Here is a 23,910-nt window from a genome sequence, read left to right on the forward strand (position 1 = left end):
CTTTATTGTGGTCGTAAGTCGAGGACTACCTGTACAGGAAAAAAAGGAGCAGGATCCGATTAGAAAGAGCCTTCTTCCCCTTTGCCCCCTAAAGACGGAACTGCTGGTGGAGACGCTGCTTCGCATGCTAAGAACGGCGGCGGAAGCCGTTGTTTCCCCATTGGCTGCCCCTAACCGCATATGTTGGCTCCTCAACATCTGAATGAGAGGAGCTGGGGAGGAGGCAGCGAGGAAAGGAAGGAAGGAAGGAAGGAAGGAAGGAAGGAAGGGTGAAATCACTGCAGATTCCGTCCTGGGCGGTGGGAGCCGCTGAAAGCCGCCACAGGCATTCAGGCAGGTGAGCGAAGATAAGCTGATTCGGAGTGGGGTGGCTGCCGTGGGCTTCACGTATGCTTGTTAAGCGGGAGGGCCGTTCATTCACGCCACGGACTTCTGGCGGTTAACATTGCTGATCCTGCAGGCCAAGCGCAACCAGATAGAGGGCGCTGGGTTTGTCACTTACAATAGCTCCAGTGCGCTGACGTTTCCGCAGTTCAGCGCTAGGGGGAGCCGTGGCACGAAATGGCGGAGAATTCCGCTTGGGGTCTGGTTATGAGTCCACGAAGGGGTTTTGTTACCCAGAGGGCTGCCGCCTGCTGCTGGGCAGATTGACCGCATGTCTGTTCTGTTTCATGGAGTCCTGTGCTCTGCTGTCGTTAGCCCGACGCCTTAATTACTGGATTGTTTTGCACTGGGCTACCTGAGAGCCTCCGGACAGCCCCAGATATCGGTGGGATTTTGCTTTCCGACGAAGGTCTCCCTGCCCGGTCACATTCCATCGCGATTATTCCTCGTTCTGACGAGAAACGGAAGAAAAGTCAAACGTTTCCTTCAGTTGCAGCTTTCCCAAGTGGGGGTTCCTCAGATATTGGGGTACAATTACTGTATCACCATCCCTAGCACAAATAGGAAGGAAGCTGCTGCAGGAGAGATTTGCATAGGATGAAAACAAATAGGGAAGAGGAAGAAAAGAGCAGCAAGCAAGCTTCTGGGTGGAGCCCCGACAGATGCATTGGGGGCTTTGATGCCATTGTGACGACCCTCCAAAAGACAACATTTTTTTTTATTTCAATGCTCCTTTTTTATTTGTTTTAATCACGTTCTCTTTTTCTTCCATTCTTTTTTTTATTAAAAGTTTTAAAAATTTTACACAATATATATCCCAAATCCCTCCCCCCCTTCCCACCTCCCCTACTTCCCAAAGCTGATTACAGGGTTAAAAATAAACAATCATAATCTAACTAACATTACCCAACTATATTAACAATCAAATCCATAACATACTTTAACTCCTTTTCAAGATAAATATTAACAAATTAAAAACAAAAATAATAATATAATTAAACCATAATACTAAAAATAATATATTAAACTATTAATGGTAATCTAAAATTTACTCATAAGCTAAATAATACTTTTCAGTCTCATATTTATTCTGAATATAATCAATCCATCTTCTCCCAACCGAAATATATTTTTCTTGTGAATAATCCTTCAAATAAGTGGAGAATTTTGCCATTTCTGCTAAGTTAGACACCTTAAGTATCCATTCTTCGATAGTAGGCAAAGAATTTTTCTTCCAATATTGCCCCACCAATAATCTTGCAGCTGTTATGATTCAACATCAAATTAATTTCTTTAACATCAAAATCTACAATAATACCTAACAAAAATAATTGCGGCGTAAACTTTATCTTTCTCTTAAAAATCTTTTGAATATTCCACCAAATCTTAATCCAAAAAGCTTTTATATCTGTACAAGTCCACCGAATATGAAAATAGGTTGCATCCAAGCTTCCACATCTCCAAAAGACAACATTTTTGAACGACTTGGTACCTGAGTTGAAAACATATTCCCAGACAAGGAATTTAATGAGTGGTTTGAATAGCTAAAGATAGGAAAGACAGGTCCTCTCTCTCTTACCCCCACCCCACATTTTCCTATTGAGGACTTCATTTCAATAAGTTTTCCTCCCTCCCATTCTATCAGTCAGAATTTAAAACTTCCCTTTTTTAATTAAAAGACTCGTGGATAGAGAAGGCTGCAGCTTTGCCCACAGAATTTACAGTGATAGAGATTTTAACCAAAATTATGCCACCATCTTCCAATGAATGCATGGGGAGCTAACTCTGTGTTTAGCTTTCCCATGCAAATTAATGTGGCACGTATGTTTAAATTACAAGTCAATGGGACATATATGACTTATTCCAGGCTGGGTTACATACAGCATTTGGCTTTTTAAAGCTCAACCTTATTATTTGGCAAGCAATCAGTTCATTCTTCAAAAAACAAAAATATATGTTCAGATGAATGATTCATATGAATATACGGTAAAAATCTCCTTTCATGTCTTCCTCATCACCCAATTCTCAATGTAAGGCAAATCTCATTCTTCAAGAGGTGACAGATAAGATGCCTTAGTCACAGCACATCTAATTTGTGACTAGTGCTAAACTGTGCATTGAGGTGTTATGAGTGAGCTTACTTAAAATGGCACTTCTGTTATAAGGAATTGGCATTCTCCAGACTCACGATGCATAAAAGCTGGCTGAGAAAATAGGCAATTTAATTTATGTTTCTTCTTCTGCTAATATTCTACAAGATTCCTTTCTCCTCCTAAGTGCATTATGCTTCTCCCCAAAAGCAAAATGGATCGTGGAAAATGATGCTTTCTCCAATGGTTTGTCTCTTCTTTACAGAATTTTTTTGTCTGATCAGAGAGAGTTCTCAAAATATCCACCAGGAAAGAGCCATGGAACTGAACTCAAAGGTATTTCAGGAAACATATAATACTTTGGAGGTCCAAAATTATGTTTCAGGATAAATCTTCCCAGAAAGGCTATTCCTCACACACTGCTCCTATACTGCCACTATTGTAATACTCATCAGGTCTCACTGATGTCACAAGCCATTAAAAAGATAGACCCCAGTTGTCTATTCCAAAGACGGTGTACTATCATTAGGTGTGTAAATTCTTCTACTCAATGTAATCTACTAGGAAGCTAATGTATTCTTCAAAAAATATTATAATTGGATCAGTTCCATGTTTCAGTGTATTTAGGAAGCAATTGAACTCAGAGAAAAAATAAATATGATTAGCATGCCAAGGTTCTTAGATTAAATCTCAGATATCTATAATAAATTGTGATCTCAAACATGAGGATTGGCATAGATCATTTCCTTGTGGTCTAAAGATCCACTGTGAACCTGTGTAAAATTAGACCTCCAACATTTTTATGTTAATGGACGTATCTGAAATATAGAGAAAGAGTTGTGCACATTTCTATCTGCCATTGCAGCTGACCCAACAATCTAAGTAGAGGCTTAGGCTTTTAAGCTTCAAAGCATAAAAACTAGTTTTCTGCTCCCAACACCCATTTCATAAGAAGGAAATGTTGAGTTTGGCTAAGTAACTTGGCCAAAGAAATGGAGTATAAGCCTGAGGTAGCCAAATCACACAATTGATTCATAGAAAGCAAACTGGTGATTCTAAGGAAAATTACACACCCATAAAATAAACTAGCCGATACAAAAATGTAACAGGCAAACCATTTAAACAAATAAGACAGAGCACAAATACACATTTCACCAAAGGTAACACACGAAAACCACTTCTTTGCTTTCCATCTCTTTTCCAGAATGCTGTTTGCTGTCCCCAGCGTTTTTTGAGTATGCTTCTAAATGTCATAGAAGGCAACAGCCATATTTAAATGCAGTCACCTCCAAAATTACAGTAATTCAATGGTGGGGTTTTTTTGGAAATAAAAGTGCTTTGCACCACAGGATACTAACATTCTAGTATCTACATTTATATAATTAATAAATTATAATAATTAAAAAATAATGAGGGTGGGGACTCTCTTTCATGTTGGAGCTACTTGAGCTCCATATCAAACAGAAATGAGGTTAATTTATTGGGGCTACAGGAAACTAGGAAACTGCAGGTGGATGTCACAGGAAACTCACATTGCTAAATTTTGATCAACTAAGTAAAGGAGCAAGGACGTTGACAAAGAGTAATGGGGTGTTGAGTTCTACTTGTTGGACTTTCTGTCAAGCCATCCACAGTTCTTCAGCCTTCACTTCCTATCTACTAGATGATACAATTGTTTCCATCCAGAGGCTCCCTCAGATACCTCCAAAACGTGAATTATTGGTCATATCCAAATTTTGTTTATATAATGATCAGGGTTGCTGGGATTCAGTTTACACTTTGGACATGATGTCCATCAGTTAACTATTGCACAAGTTGAGAGTTGTGCTCCAGTGTTCTCTGTAATGTTGTATTTCTGCAGGTCATCTTAGATATTACATGCACCTAACTGCTGCTGTCATTCACACTGAGCTAAAGGCCTGCTACATTGCAGCACGTTATCGTTTTATATAGTAGTTCAAGAGAGAACACCCAACCCAAGCTTTTATGAAAAATGCCAATGCAGGAAAGTCACTTCTGCTGTGTGTGGCTTAGGAGATGACTCCATGTGGTAGGATTTTATGTTACTATGGTATTCATCTGAACCCTGGAATTATGTGGGCACAGTGTGAATCTCTCTCATTAATTAAAGAGGGTTGACCTGTAAACATAGCCTTTCTTAATATGATTCCTATGCAGTGATGCAGAGACAGGCTGTGTAGAAGTGGCTTCATGAAAGAGATTCCATAATGATATCCTCAACCTTTTCAGAAGTGCTGTATCAAATCAGGCATTATGCAGGTTTCAGCGCAGGAGAATGACATAATAATACAGTACATTTCCCCCCTTGGATGTGCCCCAGGAGCAGCCCAGCTCTCCTCAGAAGGAGGGAGTGAAAGCTTGGTCCAAATCCACAGAGGAGATGCAGCCTGCCAAGAAGGTAACTGTACCAGCCAAAGTCCACTTAGACCAAGATTCCACCATGCCTGTTGAGATTCACAAGTAGTCTGTTGGCTGTCTAGAAGCAGGCAGGGGGACCCAGTAAATCAAGAAGAAGCAAAACATCAGGTGAGGTTGTCTGAATTTAAAGGATGTGCAGAGTCCACTGATTCAGTTGCAAGGATGATACTCATTAACAAGCCCAGCAACTGGGTTAACTGAGGCTGTTGGATTGGTGTTCTTGCAGACTATACTTAAGGTCTGCCATCAGCCATTTTGCTTTCCCTCAGTGATCCTGAATTCACTATCTCTTGATCCTGGGTGACTAGGCCCTGTTTGCCAGGTTAATGGGGTGGTCAGCCCCTCTGAGCTACCCCTTTGTTTTTGCAGTGTTGTTCTGTGAGGTGATTGGGAAACTTCAAGGCCAAAAGGGAGTCTGACATCAGAGGCTGAAGTCTTTGTTACTTGAAGTACCAAACCTTTCTTCTTTGGAGAGGAGAATGGAAAGAATCCAAAGCTTTGAATTTAACTTAATACCTTAAGCCTTTTGTGCCAGTGGAATCCTTTGGAAATTTTAGAGCCATTTTCACAAGTAGATGCCATGGGAAAAATTTTCCCATTTATAAAATGGCTGCTAAAGTGGGCTGGGCCAGTGAAAACAACCCATCCATTTAGCAAAAATCCAACTATTCAGGCTGCTTTCCACAAATCCAATTTACCATTGTGGTCTTTCCACGCAGGTAGAATCACAGTTTCAAGCCTCAGAATGAGCTTCAATTGCTCACCATTTGCTTGTGGGTCTTACATGAGTCAGGAGACACATATAGAAATAAATATAGTGCTTGAAAATAAGGCTTTGCTTTGCAGCATGGTTGCCTTCTTTTGTTTCCTTTCCCAGTTAAAAGTCATTTTAAAAATTAAGTCAGGTGGGATAGATAGCTGCTGCTAAGGGGGATGCCTATGAGCACATTGATGTCCACAAGCACCTGGTTTGCCCACCCAAATTCAGAGTATTTTAAGATCTATGACTGCCCAGTTAAAAGAATCAGTAGCAGATGATGCATCTGGTTGTGCTTGCTTGTTTATTAATTTGTTCATTTAAAACAGGGGTCTCCAAACTTGGCAACTTTAAGACTTATGGACTTCAACTCCCAGAATTCCTTAACCAGCCATGCTGAGTCTTAAAGATGCCAAGTTTGAAGGCCCCTAATTTAATACATGCCTCTTTCCATACAATTGCATCTCGTATAGATTTACAAAATCTATGTCAGCTGAAAGCAATTGGATGTTCAGAAATTCAGTCCAGAACATATTTTCAGAACAAAACTTCAATAGAAGCTTCTCCAACTTCTCCCTCAATAGCATCCAGAAACCTTAAACCTTTGAGAGTTGCAATCCCAGCCCATTTGTAGAACACCAGGTCGGGGCTGGCAGGCAAAAGAAGACCCCATCCCAGTTAACCTGTATGGTTGGATGGGAAGGCCTTGCACTTATTCACATAATCTGTCATGATTCCGACTAATGAAACACTTCAAAGAACTTCCAGGCAAGGTTTACCCTAAAAGCCTTTATTATCAGTGTAACAGATTGATAGCACTTCATGTATGGCTTATGCCAGAATCTGAATTCCCCTTGCTTGTGTCTAACTTTTCTTGCTAAACCCCTCCCTTATTTTGCAGTCATAAGTCACATCTTCCAATTAGCCTGGAGGGCAAAGATTCACTTCCGTTCCTTTCCCGGGCTTTCCTTATAAATCTCCTCCCGTTCTCTGTCATCTGAATTAACTCTAAAAATACCAGACAGTTCTGTATATTTTGTCAAAGCAATAATATCCTATATTAACAGCGTTGACATAATTTCTGTCAAGTTTACTTGATTCAACTCAGAGTTGACTCTCTTTACAGGCCTTCTACACTCCACAGAAGTCATTACCCAATCAGATGGATGAAAATGAGTCCATGGTATGTTAATCATCAAATAATTAGAATCTACTCATCTCCATCCTGATACAAGTTCATGTACCGAGGTTAATTTCTTTGCCTCTTCTAGAATTCTCACACATCGATTCTATGATTTGGTATGATTCTGACAAAAATGCACACATTTCAACTTGGTTTTCAGCAGTTAGATGAGCAACATATCAGCATTTGGGATAGTCCTTAAGAAGGTAGCTTTGTGGATTCAAAAAACAGAGGAAGAATGTGGGAGGAGGAATCTGATAGGTGGTAGTAGAGTTATGTTTCAGGTTTCCATGCTAGTAGACATTTGTGAAACCTACATAACAAAAAGCAGTACACACAGTTAAAAATAATGAATCAATTATTCATTAATGTTTAAATTTTTTAAAAATAAGAATACATATTATAAATAAAATAAATAAATAGATAAAATAAAATAAACAAGCAGACTTGTAGGATCCTTTCCATAGGAAGGTGACTATAATGATCTTATGGAGAGGATGGAAGAATCTAGGTGTCAAACTCGTGATACGTCACGTGACGTGTCGTGACGTATCACAACTTTTTTCCCATTGCCAGCAATGGGGTGGGCGTGGTTTTGGCATGATGCATCCGGCCTGCGGGCGGCAGTTTGACACCCCTGGTCTAGATGAACAAGCTTCTGAGATGGTCTCAGGGGACCTGCCTCCTTCCCTTTCCCTTCAGAGATCCTTCCCACTCAATACAGTTCTGGGTGGTAATGCCCAGGGAAGGAGTTGGGTAGAACAATCCACCTAAGCAAGTTTCTAGAAGATGGTCTTCACTTTCCTTCCTGTGATACACAAATTCTCATATCAAGAAAAAATGTCCGAGATGATCATAAATGAAGGTACCTTTGCAATCGACATGTTTTACTGTCACTTAAGTTTTTATTCAAAATATTCACTTTGTCAGGTATTATGAGAGAGAGATGGTGGAGATTTCTGAACTGTTTTTCCTGCCTCTGAATCTGTCCCATTCTGCTGTGCTCCTCAGGGCTCCTGTTCTGTCCCACCACCCGATGCCTCTCAGCAGAAGCAGACCTGAGGAGCAGGAACTACTTGGTGCCTGTAAAAAAAATACGGAGTCGTGCTGCTCTTAGGCTTTGCATTATTGCTCCAACTTCATGTGGATGTCATTGTGGGTCTATCCAGCTGTCAATGTTTAATTGTTCTATCAGTGGACTGAGAGTTAGGTAAATAAAATTTGAACTTCTTTATTTTCAGTTGTTGCAGATATGCAGGTGCTGCTTGCATGATGACAGCCTCTTGAAGTGTAAGAGCAGAAATAGAGTCTAAATTTGTTCAAGGACTTTGCCTTTCATATTTTATATGCTGATGGATATGTATCAGGAGTGTCTCTGCAAAGATGGCTGTGGAATGACCCAATAGTGATCACAAGTGTATCTGGGGTGCATTTGGAGAGAAGGACCTTTCCGTTCCTTATAGTTAATGAATAATGTCTCATTATCTCTAAGTTAGTTTTCATTGAGAGAGATTCAATACCTGGAGACTACATGCTCCCATCTACCCACTATTGTCTCCTTCTCTCAGCCTTGTCAAGTATAGTTGCTTTTCCACTCCACCCTTGCTTCATTTCAAGCTCACATTATGTAACTTTCTGCTCATTAATCATCACATCAAGGGATCTTTATTACATTCAGGATCCATTAATTGGTTCTTCTTAGCATCCGCATTAACATCTACAAATCTGTCATTTGGAGGCATCTCTCTTCCTTCTCTTGGTTGCATCCACAGAGCTGCTTTTGATAGGTTCCTCTCCTGTCTAAGCCAGAACAAAAAAAAAAAAGTTGCCCTTGCTGTGTACACAACACCCTTAGTGTTGTGTTGTCTCCTTATACCTTTAACATGTATCTCTCTTCTTTCTCTTGGGTCATATCTGTATTTTTTAAATTGCTTTTTGGTTATACTCTCAACCAAGTAAACTTTTAAAAAATCTTTGAAACCATGAATTAGCCATTCAATTAGATGGCAGCAAAGAGATAATATCTTGGCTGCCATCAAGTAGTCCTTTGTGCAGTTGCTTAGTATGTGCTACTGAAGAATTAGACTTTTAAAAAACAGAGCTAGCTGTGGGGATAGAGACAGAGACATTGGCTTTTGGACAAGATAAGTGGGCAAGAAGGCTGTGTGGATTTACCCTTTCTCAGTGCACAGCTTTCATACTTTTAACTATCCTGATCTTTTCTTACTCTCATTGTATTGAAATACCGTTAACACTTTTGGTATTATTGTCTTATTTCCTAGCATGAATTTTGTCTTTACTTTTACAGTACCCTGTCCATCTTAATGGATTCTTGAACCTAAGAAGCAAAATTAATCTATTGCCATGACTTCTTTGTTTAATCTGTAAGTTCCCTAAGCCTCCAGTCTTTAATTTTCTTAATATTTAATTTAACCCATGATTACTTTTATAATGCGCTTTTCCAAATCTTATTTACTTTCAGGCTAACCAAGTGGCATTGGCAGAATATCCCAAGTTATTTCTGGTTTGCCCTCCAGTGTTGATTCCAGCTGTCATCTTTGTCGATTCTGGTCTTCTTTCAAGATATGCATTTTACAAGTTAAATAGATATTACCAACCCAACCACCAGGGGGCATTAGCACATCATATTTAATTGGCCCCCAAATGGCCCTGAAACGACCACCACATCGTCTGTTTTTGATTTCGACCATGAAGGAGACAAAATGGCATCTTAAGGAAAGTCCAGAACAAACTCTGCCAAATCACCAAATGATTGGACACTTCATGTTATCTTGGGAGTCACAGGCCTAATTTGGAGACTATAAACCACACCAGACTGCACTGTCCATCATTGGTAAAGGCCAGGAAACCATCATGTTGCCGTTGCCATTTCCTGTGTCACCCCTTGTGCTGCCAAAGCTACAAATGCCAACATATATTCGCCAAGCAATCTCTTCTTCAGGGAAGAAATGTAAATCAAGTTGTCTTTAGATCAGATTTGTTCTATGTTTGTTGACACACAGCTATTAGCACTTTAATTGTGTCCTTGTAGATTTAAGCAGTTCAGTGAGCATTTTATCTAACCCTGGTGCTTTTCTCTTTAACAGTTTTTCTGCTGTCTTTCATACTGCCCTTTCTAGAAGAGAATATATTCTCCTTCTTCATTTTTAAAAGTTCTATCTTTCTGTTTTTAAAGGGCTTCAGTGCAGACTTTCCATTCTCTTTGGCTAAATTTTATTAACCTTTCTGTTTGCTTTATTAACCTTTCTGTTTTCTTAATACAAATATTCCTGTAATTAAAGTTCCTCCTTTTCTTCCTCATTCCAATCACCTATTAATAGATGTATTTTTTAGATGTTGCATTTAAATGTTGCATTTAGAATCTCTTTCAGTTTGCCAGAGGATTTCTCAACTTCTTCCATAAATAGACACTTAGAGTTATTTAACATGAATGTTCATTAATTCTAATAAATATCCCGTTGTTTATCAGATTATAGCTGAACATATATTGTGGAATCTTTTGATTTCAAAGTGTCCATTTATGGTGCATCAATTTGCTTTTACAGTATTTAAAACATTCAATTTAGCGCACTAATCTTCTCCTTAAGAACTTCCAAGTGTTTCTGGATTCATGCTTAACAAATTCCATGCCCCAGTTACATGTGTACCTGGGAAATGAGAAATTCCTCTTTAAATATTGGAACCATCAGGGACCCAGCTGCCTTGTGGCTTTGATCTGGTCACTTCCCCTCAAGTTTTACAGATGAAAGTTCACTCACTGTTCTTCTCCAGTAATTAGAAGAATGCCTTACAATATGGGCAGTCTGAAGAGTATCCAAACATACCCAAACCTTTTAGTCATATCTATACAGTTTTCTTGGCAAGAGTGCAGGAATGAGTTACCATTGCTTTCTTCTTCTCTTGGGTAGAATTCCTTCTCTATCCTGACCACTTTGTGGATTACCCTTAGTTTCACTCATCCCTTGGCAGTTTTTGCTTGTTAAAACTGATAGAAAATCCTGAACATTGAGATTCTTGCATCAACCCCTTTCAGAACTAAGTGCAGACACAGACGGACACTTCATGATTATGTGCCAGCTCCAGATACATGTAAAGCATCACCCCTCAAAGCCTGGAAGTGGAAAATTATCTTTCTTCTTGGAGAAACAAGAGCTGTGCCAACTTCCTCCCTGCATTTGGAAGTGATAATGTCTTACAAAAGGGCTACCACATCCCTATACAGGCAGTCCTCGACTTACAACTGTTCGTTTAGTGACTATTCAATTTTTTCATCCTTACGATCATTGCAGTATCCCTGTGGTCACGTGATCAACATTCGGACGCTTGGCAACTGGCATGTGTTTAGGATGGTTGCAATTTCTTGGGGGGGGGTCACATGACCACCTTCTGCAACCGTCTGACTAGCCAGTCCATGGGGAAGCCAGATTCATTTAACAACTGTGTTATTAACTTAAAAACTGCAGTGATTCACTTAATAACAGTGGTAAGAAAGGTGGTTAAATGGGGCAAAACTCACTTACCAACTGTCTTATTTAGTAATCAAAATGTTCAACCCAATTGTGATCGTTAAGTCGAGGATCATCTGTATACGTACCTTAGTTTTCAAGCACCCATATTTGTGCCAAGACCAATGCAAACAAAGTATTTGGTAGTTGAATGCCATATATAGCCTAAAAGAAGAATACATGAAGCCTTTATGCAACAAAGCTGGCACGGTTGTCTCCTCAGAGCCCCTTGACTCAGCATGCTGGGGGCAGGTCTGTGCAACCTTCCCTTCCAGACTTTGGTCTGGCCCAGTCAATGAGTGATGGGCTCAGGCGGGTTTGATTAATTAATGATTGTGACATGTTGCTGGCAGAGAAGCATCACATGTAGCTCTTTGCCCAGACTCTCTGCTAGTTTATAAAGTGCTTCAAATGCCACCACATGCCAGTGTCTTGAAACCTCTACAGAAATAAATGACTATAATTATTCTTGTGATGGTCTCAGCAATTTGAAGAATATCACATACTGCATGTGTCTATATGGAATCTAAAACTTTGATTCATAGCTCTGTAGTGGATAGTGCATTTATAATCATTGTTCAAAACCTCTATATGGGATAAGCCTGAATATTTCTAAGCACTACTGTACTTCCCTAGAGATTGAGTCAATATTTGTCAAAATAATAAAAGCAGCATTGCACTCCTTTTCGGTGTTCATCAGAATCACAATGTGTGGACCAAAGAAGTGGGGCTTCCACTGAGAAAGTGTGACATCACTTTTGTCAGACTGGTTAGTTTGAACACACACACGCACACACACACACACACACACACACACACACCCCGTACCACTGGATCCAGTCTTTCCCATTAACCGTAGTACCGATCACCAATGTCTAGAATAATTTAGGTAAGAAAAGATATGTTTATGTAGCCCATAGGGATGGACTGTATCCACTGAATATATATAAAAGTGCTTCTTTCCTCTCTTGGTTCAAATATCACATTAAGCCATAGCTGATTTTGAACAAGGTTTTGTTGAATAAAGCATAATGATTCAATTCACACATTCTGTCTTTATGCCTACATATTTACCAGATGCTTTTTCCTGAAATCTTTTGTTTATTTCTAATTTTGCACACGGCCACTTATTTCACACTCAGTGAGCATATCATTTCAAGACAGTTTTTGTATTTTTTTGTTTTCAGATGCTTGTTCCTGCAAAGAAAGCTGTGAATTAAATAGGCATGTGTCTGGTTAGGTAACTGCATCTAAGAACAAATCAAAGCCTAAAATTGCCTCCAAAATCTAAAGAACAATCCAACTATGGAATAATGAAGCATATGTGATATAAACCAGATAATGAACAAGATATGTCCAAAATCATACAAACAAATAACATAAGCCATGGAATAATGTAATAAAAAGGAGTTTTAACATATGTGCAAATGCACATGTATCTCAAATTTAGTGTTGTTTTAGCTGCATTTTTAGCCACTTCTCACCAAGTCAAGGCTGCTAAATCTAAACTGCATATATTCTAATGATCAATAGATGGCAGCAAAGAAAGTAATAGTAACAACAACAATAAAGTTGGAAGGGACCATGGAGGTCATCTAGTCCAGCCCCTGCTCAGGCAGGAAACCCTACACCATTTTAGACAAATGGCTCTCCAGTCTCTTCTTAAAAACTTCCAGTGTTGGAGCATTCACAGCTTCTGGAGGCAGGTTGCTTCTCTCTTTGATTAGTTTCCATTTGTTGCTTCTTCCATTCCCCCGCCCCACCTGCCCGCAGGGCCTCTCACCGCCTCCAAGGCCCGCTGCAGATCGCCCAGGCAGCCCAGCAGCGCTATGGCGGTCACGCCCTCTGCCCACACCCTGCAGCATTAACTGTGCACGATGGGGTGTGAGGGCAAAGTCTTGTCTGTGCTGTCTGGTTGCCATGTCCTTGGCTATGGTGCTCTGCGTGGGCCATGCTCAGGGGCGACTCTCCTTCAGGGGGGCTGCTGGAGAGGAGGGGGTCGTGCGGGGAGGTGAGGCTGGGGCAATGGCATGTGTGCCCAAGAGAGGGCTCTGAGTGCCGCCTCTGGCACCCGTGCCATAGGTTTGCCACCACTGTTATAAGCCTTACAAAGGTCTTCTATCTAGGTGCCATGATGGCACAGTGGTTAAATGCAATAGTGCAGGCCAACTCTGCATTCCACTGCCAGGAGTTCAATCCTGACTGGCTCAAGGTTGACTCAGCTTTCCATTCTTCTGAGGTCTGTAAAATGAGGGTCCAGATTGTTGGGGGCAATAGGGTGACTCTGTAAAACCGCTTAGAGAGGGCTGTAAAGCACTGTGAAGCGGTATATAAGTCTAAGTGCGATTGCTATTGCTAGATCCTTTAGACTATACTTGGAGGTGCTGCTTTACTTTCTGGTAAATTGATGTTTTATCACTGGCCATGCCTGCTATACCACAATTTTGTGAACCCACTACAGATGCTATCATATCATTTCAAATGAGCCAATGGCCAAGAAAGGTTCCCAGAAACTGCTTTATCTTACTGAAAATTAATTGGAAACTGTTAAAGCCCACCAGCGAGTTCTTTGAGAAGCAAAAACTAGGCTCATTTCTGAGGCTTAAGCACTCCCATATTTAGAAAGGTAGCTTAAGTGACCTGCAGCCAGGACTAGATTGGTATCCTGGGCTGTTTGGACTTGTACTGTACCAACATGGCAAGCAGGTCATTTTTTTCCATAACTGTGAATGATGTAGAAGTTAGCAATTAACTAAAGGAATTTCTGAGAAGGTTGGGGGGACTGTGCAACTGATATAAGAAGCAACACACAGCTCTTTAGACTTTGCTCCTGTCTGGAGTATAAAGGACATAGTGTTTCTCCGCTCATTTTGTCTGCAAGGGGACTGTGGATCTAGCCTGTGACCTTGTGATGTTTCCCCTGAGTATCTCACCTGCAGCAGGTAAGGGAACACATAGGGACAAGAGCCTGGAGCAGCACCAACAGACATGGATCAGGTAGCTGAATCCAGACCATCCAGGTAAACAGTTCTTAACTCTTAACCCTAGCACTGAATCAACCCAGAGTATTTCCTTAGGGTAAAAAAATGCCTGTATCAAAACAGGCATAGATCCAGCCCAGCTAAATCTTTCTTACCTTTTGGCTAACATAACACCTGTCTAATCTCTCTTCCAAACAATGAAGAACCAAATACAGAATCTCCCCGGCAGTTTAGATATAGTCACAATGGCAATAAGAACATAGGTGGAAGCAATAGATATGCGTCTATCTGCAATAATAATCCATTACCTTGGATAAATGATTAAAATATATGGTTTCTTGGCTGCTGAATATAGGGGAAGCACCTGGAATTTCCTTGAAACCAAGATAAAACATATAAGGAACGGTTGCGAGAATTGGGTATGTCTAGTTTAACGAAGAGAAGGACAAGGGGGGACATGATAGCAGTATTCCAATACCTCAGGGGCTGCCATAAAGAAGAGGGAATTAAGCTATTTTCCAAAGCACCTGAAGGCAGGACAAGAAGCAACGGGTGGAAACTAATCAAGGAGAGAAGCAACCTAGAACTAAGGAGAAACTTCCTGACAGTGAGAACAATTAATCATTGGAACAGCTTGCCTCCAGAAGCAGTAAATGCTCCAACACTGGAAGTTTTTAAGAAGAGACTGGACAGCCATTTTTCTGAAATGGTGTAGGGTTTCTGCCTGAGCAGGGGGTTGGACTCGATGACCTCCAAGGTCCCTTCCAACTTTATTACTATTATTATTATTATTATTATTATTATTATTATTATTATTATTATTATTATTATCATTATTATTATTATTATTATTATTATTATTATTATTATGTCAGGACAAGTGTCACATTTATCATTGGCAATGTCTTTTTTCAGCTGGCAGGTTATGATGCTACCTTATGGGAGAGATAATCCAGTACAATGCTGTCAATCCACAGGAGGAGGAAGACTCTTGCAGCCACCACCTTTTTCCGTCAGCCATAGCATCCCAGGTACTCAGCCCAAGAGTCTTGTTTAGCCTCCAAGCTCTGCAGCTGAAGTTCTGTCCTTTCGGTCCTTTTCTTCACTTCACTTTCTTCATGCCTTTCCATGTGTTCTTGGGCCAGCTGGGTATCTTTTCTCTTCAATGAAACTACCATGTTTTTAAGGGGATTTTTTGTCCTTAAAAAAGTGGATATAGGATAGACGATCCTATTTACAGAGTACTGTAGACGTTCTTGGGGTCTTCTATACAATTACTTCGCAACCCACACAGCTAAAGCTACATGCTTCAGAGGTACAGATATTACAAACGTTCCAGCAGGAGCTGGTACTGGCTCTTCATGGGATGGCACAGTAGGCTTTTTTGCCTCTTTTTTTTTTTTTTTTTTGAAGAGTGCCCTAAGCCTAGATAATCTCACAAATGATTCAGGAAGCAGAAGATCCTATTATTTGTGAGATGCAGTTTCTTTAATAAACATTTCTTTCTCCATAGTTTTACAGATGAATCTGAAAACTAGAGAATATTTGTTCCCCACTGTCAGTTCTAACCTTGAGCACTTCCCCCCTGGCTCCTCAGGGAGGCTGGCAGAAAGCATGGAGAGCCATGAAATCAACACTGATTTTTCCAAGATGTGGAACCCCTACTCATGTTGGGATGAAGTAGAGAAACCAGGTAAGGGAAATGAAGCTAGGGATATAAACAAGCAAGCGTACCAGACCTCTCATTTCTTTGTAACATCATGTCACTTTCAAGCTAGGTTTGGCTCTGGTGACTTCAAGGACATGTATATGCAGAATTATTGGCAAGTTGTATTTTCATTTCTTTCTTCTGGTATTACTTTTTACTTTCCAGTATCCCTACAAGCTAAGTATTTCTTGGTGATACTAGCCAGGACCAGTCCTACTTAGGCTTTCAAGATCAGTCAAAATGACCTGGGTCCTGCCATTCTATATTGGCCACTTCTTCAAAATATTTCTTTTCATCCTTTGCATTCAATCACATCTATTTCTCTTGCCTTGCCTTGCCTTCTATTCTATTCTATTCTATTCTATTCTATTCTATTCTATTCTATTCTATTCTATTCTAAATTTAAAAAATGATTTAAAAACGTCAGATTAAAATCAAACTGAAAAAATCCAAATTGTAGCACTATTAAAGCCAGACAAGGTGGCAAGATAAGGTTAAATATCAAACAGGATCATTCTGAATTTCAGAACTAAGATGGCTTCTGATACTGGTCAGAATGTTAATAATTCTTGGAAGGACTTTACAGAATGTGTGTCTGTGTGCTCTTTCTTTTAACAACTACAAGGATGCACCATTTCATTATTTTTCCTATCACTTGAGGTAGAACAATTTCATACCACCTACCAAACAGATCAAATGGATGGTGATCCATGGTCATAAAAGGGCTACCTGCCACTACAAATATGGAGTAAATTTCCAGTGCTTAGGGCTATCAACTTTGCACTGTAAACAGATGATCACTGGACAGCAGCAAGTAGATACCAAAAATGTTAACTCTTTTCTTCACGTGCTGGTTGGCTAGAATTTGCATGATGTGAACAGCTAGCCCCAACATAGATTTACTTTTCATCTCTAGATCTTTGCCATGAAACAAACTTAAACACCAAGAAATTTTGGCAAGAATAAGTTCTAAAATGGTTCCTTTCTCTAGAGTGGCAACTATTGTAAAACCATTTATTCAAGAAAAATCACAACAGGAGATCAGATCTGTAACTTTCACAGGCTTTCCCAGAGAATAGCTAGATCAAAGATTATTTCATTTCACACCATAGAAAGTGGGAGTGTGGCATGTGGTGAAGTGTCAGGGAAAAGGTCTAAATTCAGTGATTTTCCCAATATTTTAAGATCCAAATTTTTAAGTAAAATTTACTGATATTGCACTGTTGTTCATGCATTGGCCTGGATCCAAATTTCTTTCCTTTAAGCTAACATTTTTACAGTATGAGGAATGTTCTGCATGTCAGAACTCCAACAGAAATGATTTGGTGCTTGAATCATTGACGTCTAATGGTCGAGAATGTTGTATGCAGTATACTTGTGATTGTTAACATCAAGTGTTCCTGTTAAATACTGGACTATGACATGGTTAGTGATTAGAAATGGATTAGTCTCCCTTATGACATTGTTATTTTAAAAAATTCTTAGAAGCTATGTGTGCCTCTATTGTGTACATCTAGGACAAGTGTACATATATAGACAAATGTTAACAGGTCCTCTTGAGAGGAGGAAGGAAGGAAGGAAGGAAGGAAAGAAGGAAGGAAGGAAGGACCATTTCTGAAAGACAAGACAAAAAAATCACTGACTTTGGCCAATGAGAAGAAGCTCTTTAAGGAATACACTTGTGTTAATCAGGAAGAAATAAAATAGGATTAACTGTAAATGAGAAAATCTTTAACAGACATGGAAATCTTTTGCATAACAGGAGAGAGAGAGAGAGAGACTTATTAGGAGGACCATGGCCATAAAAACAATTATCGCTCATTAATAGAGAGATTTTATGTGCATGGAAGATACTTCCATATTAATCTTCTGTCCAGCAAATTGCAGAAAAGTTGATCTCAGTAATGTGAAAGAACTCTAATATGGAATCAGTTTTTATGGATAAAGATTCAAGCAACAGACAAAAATACTTTTAAAAAAAGATCAGATATTATTTACCAATGTTTCCAAGATAGATTGTGCCTTGCAATGGTGTTTGCTATAAATCAGCTTTCTATTTGTGGTAGAATTACTTTAGCTATTTTGGTACTGTTACTTGGTAACAATAAAAAACATGCCAATCAAGTCTTCATTCCTCCATGGAGCTGCCATTTGACAGCTTCCTGCTGCCCCTGTTGCTGTGTTTTTAATGATCCACAGTTGCAGCAGAAGAAAATGCTTACCACCCTGTTATCCACAGCTTTCCCTACTGATTCCTTTGGGTCACACCAGCTCTCCTTAAGTTGACACTGTGGTTTTTAACCAACAGCACTTTGCAAACTCAGCATCATGGCTTTATTTGTCATTTAAAAGCACAAGAACAAGCAGCCAAGGCAAAGACATTTGCAGCCAAGGGCAGAAACCTCATCTTCCCTGTTTATCTTACAGTCTATTGTGCCTCAAAGTATGACCACATCAGTTTGTTTCCTTCCCAAAAGAAATATGCCAATTAAAACATTTTAAATCAGGGTCAAATGGTTAGAAAAGACAGAGCTATAAAACATGAGAGGCTGAGTGGCTAAAAATCCATCTAATAATAATAATAATAATAATAATAATAATAATAATAATAAAAAAGTTGGAAGGGACCTTGGAGGTCATCGAGTCCAACCCCCTGCTCAGGCAGGAAACCCTACACCATTTCGGACAAATGGCTGTCCAGTCTCTTCTTAAAAACTTCCAGTGTTGGAGCATCCACCCCTTTTGGAGGCAGATTGTTCCATTGGTTAATTGTTCTAACTGTCAGGAAGTTTCTCCTTAGTTCTAGGTTGCTTCTCTCCTTGATTAGTTTCCATCCATTGCTTCTTGTCCTGCCTTCAGGCGTTTTGGAGCATAGCTTGACTCCCTCTTCTTTGTGGCAGCCCCTGAGATATTGGAACACTGCTATCATGTCCCCCCTCGTCCTTCTTTCCATTAAACTAGATATACCCAATTCCAGCAACCGTTCCTTATATATTTTAGCCTCCAGTCCCCTAATCATCTTTGTTGCTCTTCTCTGTATTCTTTCTAGAATCTCAGCATATTTTTTACATTGTGATGACCAAAATTGGATGCAGTATTCCAAGTGTGGCCTTACCATGGCATTGTAAAGTGGTATTAATACTTCACGTGATCTTGATTCTATCCCTCTGTTAATGCAGCCCAGCATTGTGTTGGCTTTTTTGGCAGCTGCAGCACACTGCTGGATCATATTTAAGTGGTTGTCCACTAGGACTCCGAGATCCCTCTCACAGTTACTACTATTAAGCAAGGTACCCCCTATACTATACCTGTGCATTTGGTTTTTCTTGCCTAAATGTAGAACCTTACTTTTTTCACCACTGAATTTCATTTTGTTAGATAGCGCCCAGTGTTCAAGTCTGTCCAGGTCCTCCTGTATCTTAAACCTGTTTTCTGGAGTGTTGGCTATTCCTGCCAGCTTGGTGTCATCTTGGAAGCTGTGAAGAAGCTGTCCCAAACTGTCTATGGTTTTTGTGCCAACAAGAGACTAAAACAAGATGAAAGTTTTGACTGGCTGGTGGGAACAGTGGAAGCTGTCTGATACTATTGGTCCACCAGGCCACTATTGATGGTTTGACTTATGTGCAGAAGATTTTTCAGCCCAGCCTTATCTGGAATTGCAGCTGAGGTGAACTTCTAAATTCAAAGCATGTGTTTTACTTCATATACCTGACGGAATATCCCACAGAAGATGCTGTTGGTTTTTTTGTTCCATATTATGGCAAATAATGGTTTAAACAACATGAAAGCAAGATTTTGATTGAAAGTGAGAAAAAAATTCCTACCAGTAAGATCAATGGAACCAATGGTCCAACGGAATGATGGCTTCTCCTTCATTGGATGCCTTGTCTTGCCTTTTAGCAGAAACTGGACTATCTGGAATTCTTTCATTTGGATTCCTGCACTGAGTGGCCTTTGGACTCCGTGAGCTAAATGGGACTTTTCAACACTATTGTTCCATCGTGTACTCTATGATTCTAATTGTGTCCCATGGCTCTCATGTTGCAAGGGAATGCAATGCATCTTCCTAGCAACAGAAGGCACAGATGTCTGAACAGAGGAGGCAAGCAGGAACCTCAAGACTGGGAGGCAGAGAAAATGTCATTGGCTGCTTAATAAGCAGTAGGAGTTGGACACTAATGTACCCTGAGTTGAGTTCATCACTAGGAGAACAGATACAGCTGTGGAAAAAAAGTCTAATAAACTGTAGGAGAGATCAAGAAGCTAGCCCATGTGGAGATGATCTAACTCTGCAAAATACTTAGAGTCCAAACTAAGTAACTAAATTGATCCAGGTTGCATATAAGAATCAAACATAGCAATCTGATTCCCTGAAGATAGGTTGTGTTGAGTCCGTGGCGGGAAGCAGACACGAGAAGCAGTTGAAGTTCTCAGTTTTCTTTATTCTGCGTTCAGCTTACAAGTAGATGGCTTCAGCAGCTCCCCAAACCTCCCAACTTCTTATATAGACATTTCCCGGGTAAATGCGATACTTTTCCCGCGCCAGCACTCGCGCATGCGCACGGTGCTGGCGACAGCCTGTCTGGTCCTGGGCAGCTTTGCACCTGCCCGGGACTGCCTGCAAATGCCCGAGCCGTTTGCAAGGCTCGGGACATAACACCCCTTTCCCCCGGGCTAAAACTACCACATATAATCATTTATTTTATGCAGTGTTCTGCTTCTCAGTGCTCCTATCGTTACCTGGCTTTTGTTTAGCCAGCAATGTTATGTAATCCTCGAAGTATTTAGGAGACTTCTTTGCTCTCTGTGACCTTCTCAGCTCTGGGTTACTAGCATGAGTTCCCTGACTGGAGGGAGATGTGAGCCTGTTCTCCTTATTTTGCCTTGGTGCCTTCCAAGGACTGTGCCCCGCTGCCTGGCCTGCTTGCTCGCCCACCGGGCTCGTCAGGCCAGGGCTTCTGTCACTTTGTGACCTGGTTGACCTGCCTAGCTGTAGACCCTCGGGCCCCTTGAAGTGATAGCCACTGCTGGGCGTCTCTGTTGAACCTCCTAGGTCCATCCAAGACCTGTCAGGAGGCTGTCCATTCCCTGAACCCCGTTCTGTGTCCGGGCTTGTGTGGGTTTCTGTACTTTCCCAAAACTCAGTTACTCCCTGATTTGGGCTAGAGGTGTTGTAGTCGGGACTTGGTTCCTCGACCACCTCCCTGTATGTTTGACCCCCTGTAGGATTTGGGGTAAGGTCAGGCCAACCTTGGGAATTGTGTGCCAGCTCTCTTGCGGGGAATGATTTGTTGGGATGCCCCCGGGTATCCTCCGTGACTGGAGTGCTGTGTGATGTGTGTGGAAAGTGAGTATGCCCCCGGGGTGACTCCCTGGCTGTAGTAGGCGTGGATGCCTGGTAATTAGGTAGGCTCATAGAATTCTTGTTCGGAGCTCTCGCGGAACCCTGGGATGGGCCGTTTGTAGCTCCATCAGTGGAGATGGGCAGCAGCTCGTGCCCTTCCCTTTGCTCCAAAGGGTCCCCCTCCCCCCCTGGAAAAGACCCAGGAGTCTCATCTGAAAAGTCCCGCCTAGGGCGGAGTTGGTCGATGTGCCGACGCAGGACACGACCGTTGTCCAGGGCTACCTCGTAGGAGAGAGGACCTGTGACCCTGGAAATAGAAGCGGGGACCCATGTATGACCAGGCCCGTAATTGCGAGCCCAAACCGGGGCACCCACAAGTAGTTGTCTAGGTGCCCTAGGATGTGAGGTAGATGAAGGCAGTCTGTCCGGATGCAACAAGGTAGTAAGTTGACGCCCCCAACGAAGTTCAGCTGGGCTTCTCCCTGTAGAAGTGGACGGTGTGGTGCGATAAGAAAGGAGAAAGTCAGCCAACCTGTGATGCCAGTCCCCGTAGGTGAGTCTTTTCAATGCGTCCTTTGTGATGCGCACCATACGTTCAGCCATACCGTTGGTGGACGGGTGGAAGGGTGCAGACGTGGCATGACGAATCATGTTTGCCTGTAAGAAAGCTTGGAATTCGGAGGAAGTGAATTGAGGGCCGTTGTCGGACACAATGACATCTGGCAGCCCGTGTGCAGCAAAAATCCCCCTCAGTACCTGAATAGTCTTTGCAGTGGTGGTGGATGAGACAGGTACAACCTCAAGCCATTTCGAATGGCTGTCAACAAGGACCAAGAAGAACTGGCCCTGAAAGGGTCCAGCGTAGTCAATGTGCACCCTAGACCATGGGGACTGTGTTTCCTCCCATCTATGCACGGGAGCTTGGGGCATCTCTGGGCGAGATCGTTGGCACAGGTGGCATGCATGCACCTTAGCCTCAATATCTTTATCTAAACCAGGCCACCACAAGTGGCTGCGCGCAAGAGCCTTCATACGAACAATGCCAGGATGACCCTCGTGGAGGGATTCTAAGACCCTAGTCCTCATTGAGGTGGGAATGACAACTCTGTTTCCCCAAAGCAGACAACCCTGAGAAAGGGACAGCTCGTTCCTTTTGGACCAGAAACTCTGAAACTCAGGACTAGGGCAGTGCTCAGGCCAACCAGACAAAACCCAGGAACGGACACGTGAAAGTGTGTGATCTGTACCTGTTTCAGCGGCAACATCCCTGGCACTAAGAGGGAGCTCGGGCAAGGCTTGGATTGATAGAATGTTGACAGCTGGCGCAGGGTCAGCTTCTACTACTGGCAGAGGCAATCTACTGAGGCCATCAGCATGGCCCATTTCTTTTCCAGGCTTGTGGAGTAAAGAAAAATCATATGCAGACAAAAAAAATAGACCACCTAAGCATTCTAGGGGAAATGATTTGGGGAGTCTGCTTACGTGTGGTAAACAGTCCCAGCAGAGGCTTATGGTCAGTGAAGACCGTGAAGTGCCTGCCATATAGAAAGTCATGGAATTTTTTAATTCCAGCAACAACAGCCAGAGCCTCCCTGTCTATCTGAGCGTAGTTGCGCTCAGCAGAAGACAATGTTCTGGAGTAATATGCAACAGGAACCTGAGTTCCATCAGACCTGAGGTGGCTCAGGACAGCTCCAACCCCGTAAGGGGACGCATCACAAGCGATGCACACAGGAAGAGACTCGTTGAAATGTGCAAGTACACTGTTAGAAGTGAGCAAAGCCTTGACTTTGTTAAAACAACCCTCATGCGTTTGTGACCACTGCCACACTGCTTGCTTGTCTAGTAGCCTGTGAAGAGGCTCAGCTACACTAGCTTTTTGTGGAAGAAAAGAATTGTAGAAATTCAGGAGGCCCAGGAAGGCCTGAAGTTCGGCCTTGGACTTTGGCCTAGGTGCTTCTAAAATAGCAGTCAGTTTGGATTCAGCAGGGTGAATCCCAGCAGCATCAATTTTGAACCCCAGAAATTCAGTAGAAGGCACCCCAATCATGCATTTGTCTTTTTTGAGCTTGAGGCCTGATTTCCTGAATCTTAACAGAACAGCTCTTAGCCTTTCAGCTAGAATGTGTGTGGAGTCTCCTGCAATTAAGACATCATCAAAGTAGGGGCAAACCCCCGGTATGCCCCGCAGTGTGTTTTCCATTACGCTTTGGAAAATCCCAGGAGCGACATTCACTCCAAACTGCAGCCTTTTTACCTTAAAGGCTCCCCTGTGGGTCACAATAGTCTGAGCTATAGCAGCATCATCATCAACAGGCAGCTGTTGATACGCTTGAGCTAGGTCAAGCTTTGCAAAAACGCGCCCCCCCTTGAGGGAGGCCAGAATATGACTGACCACAGGAACAGGATAGGCATGTTGCTGCAATGCCTTATTCAGAGTGCATTTGTAGTCAGCACAAATGCGAATGTCCCCATTTGCCTTTAGAGGCGTGACAATG

The 23,910-nt window shown here is 41.6% G+C and overlaps 1 protein-coding gene and 1 long non-coding RNA gene across 6 annotated transcripts in view; both read left to right on the forward strand.

The window, feature by feature from the left end:
• Positions 1-175: 175 nt before the first annotated feature.
• LOC120303421 lies at positions 176-10,890 on the forward strand. Its single transcript, XR_005555457.1, has 7 exons — positions 176-337; positions 2,740-2,810; positions 4,816-4,893; positions 6,797-6,853; positions 7,865-8,063; positions 9,162-9,237; positions 9,336-10,890. It is a non-coding gene; the product is annotated as an uncharacterized LOC120303421 (long non-coding RNA).
• A 3,274-nt stretch (positions 10,891-14,164) lies between these two features.
• Positions 14,165-23,910, forward strand: part of SLC34A1 (solute carrier family 34 member 1) — a 34,576-nt gene continuing 24,830 nt past the window's right edge. For 2 of the 5 annotated variants that reach the window (XM_039334124.1, XM_039334120.1), the window contains exons 1-3: positions 14,165-14,399; positions 15,276-15,391; positions 15,874-16,053. In XM_039334124.1, the coding sequence (XP_039190058.1) occupies positions 14,368-14,399; positions 15,276-15,391; positions 15,874-16,053 (328 nt within the window). In that variant the 5' untranslated portion in view covers positions 14,165-14,367. Of the gene's footprint in view, positions 14,400-15,275; positions 15,392-15,873; positions 16,054-23,910 lie in introns of those variants that run through there. The other 3 variants (XM_039334122.1, XM_039334121.1, XM_039334123.1) reach the window with 3 other exon arrangements.

This window comes from Crotalus tigris, unplaced genomic scaffold (genome assembly GCF_016545835.1).
Source record: "Crotalus tigris isolate CLP2741 ecotype Arizona unplaced genomic scaffold, ASM1654583v1 scf7180000017625.6296891, whole genome shotgun sequence".
Taxonomy (NCBI): Eukaryota; Metazoa; Chordata; class Lepidosauria; order Squamata; family Viperidae; genus Crotalus; species Crotalus tigris.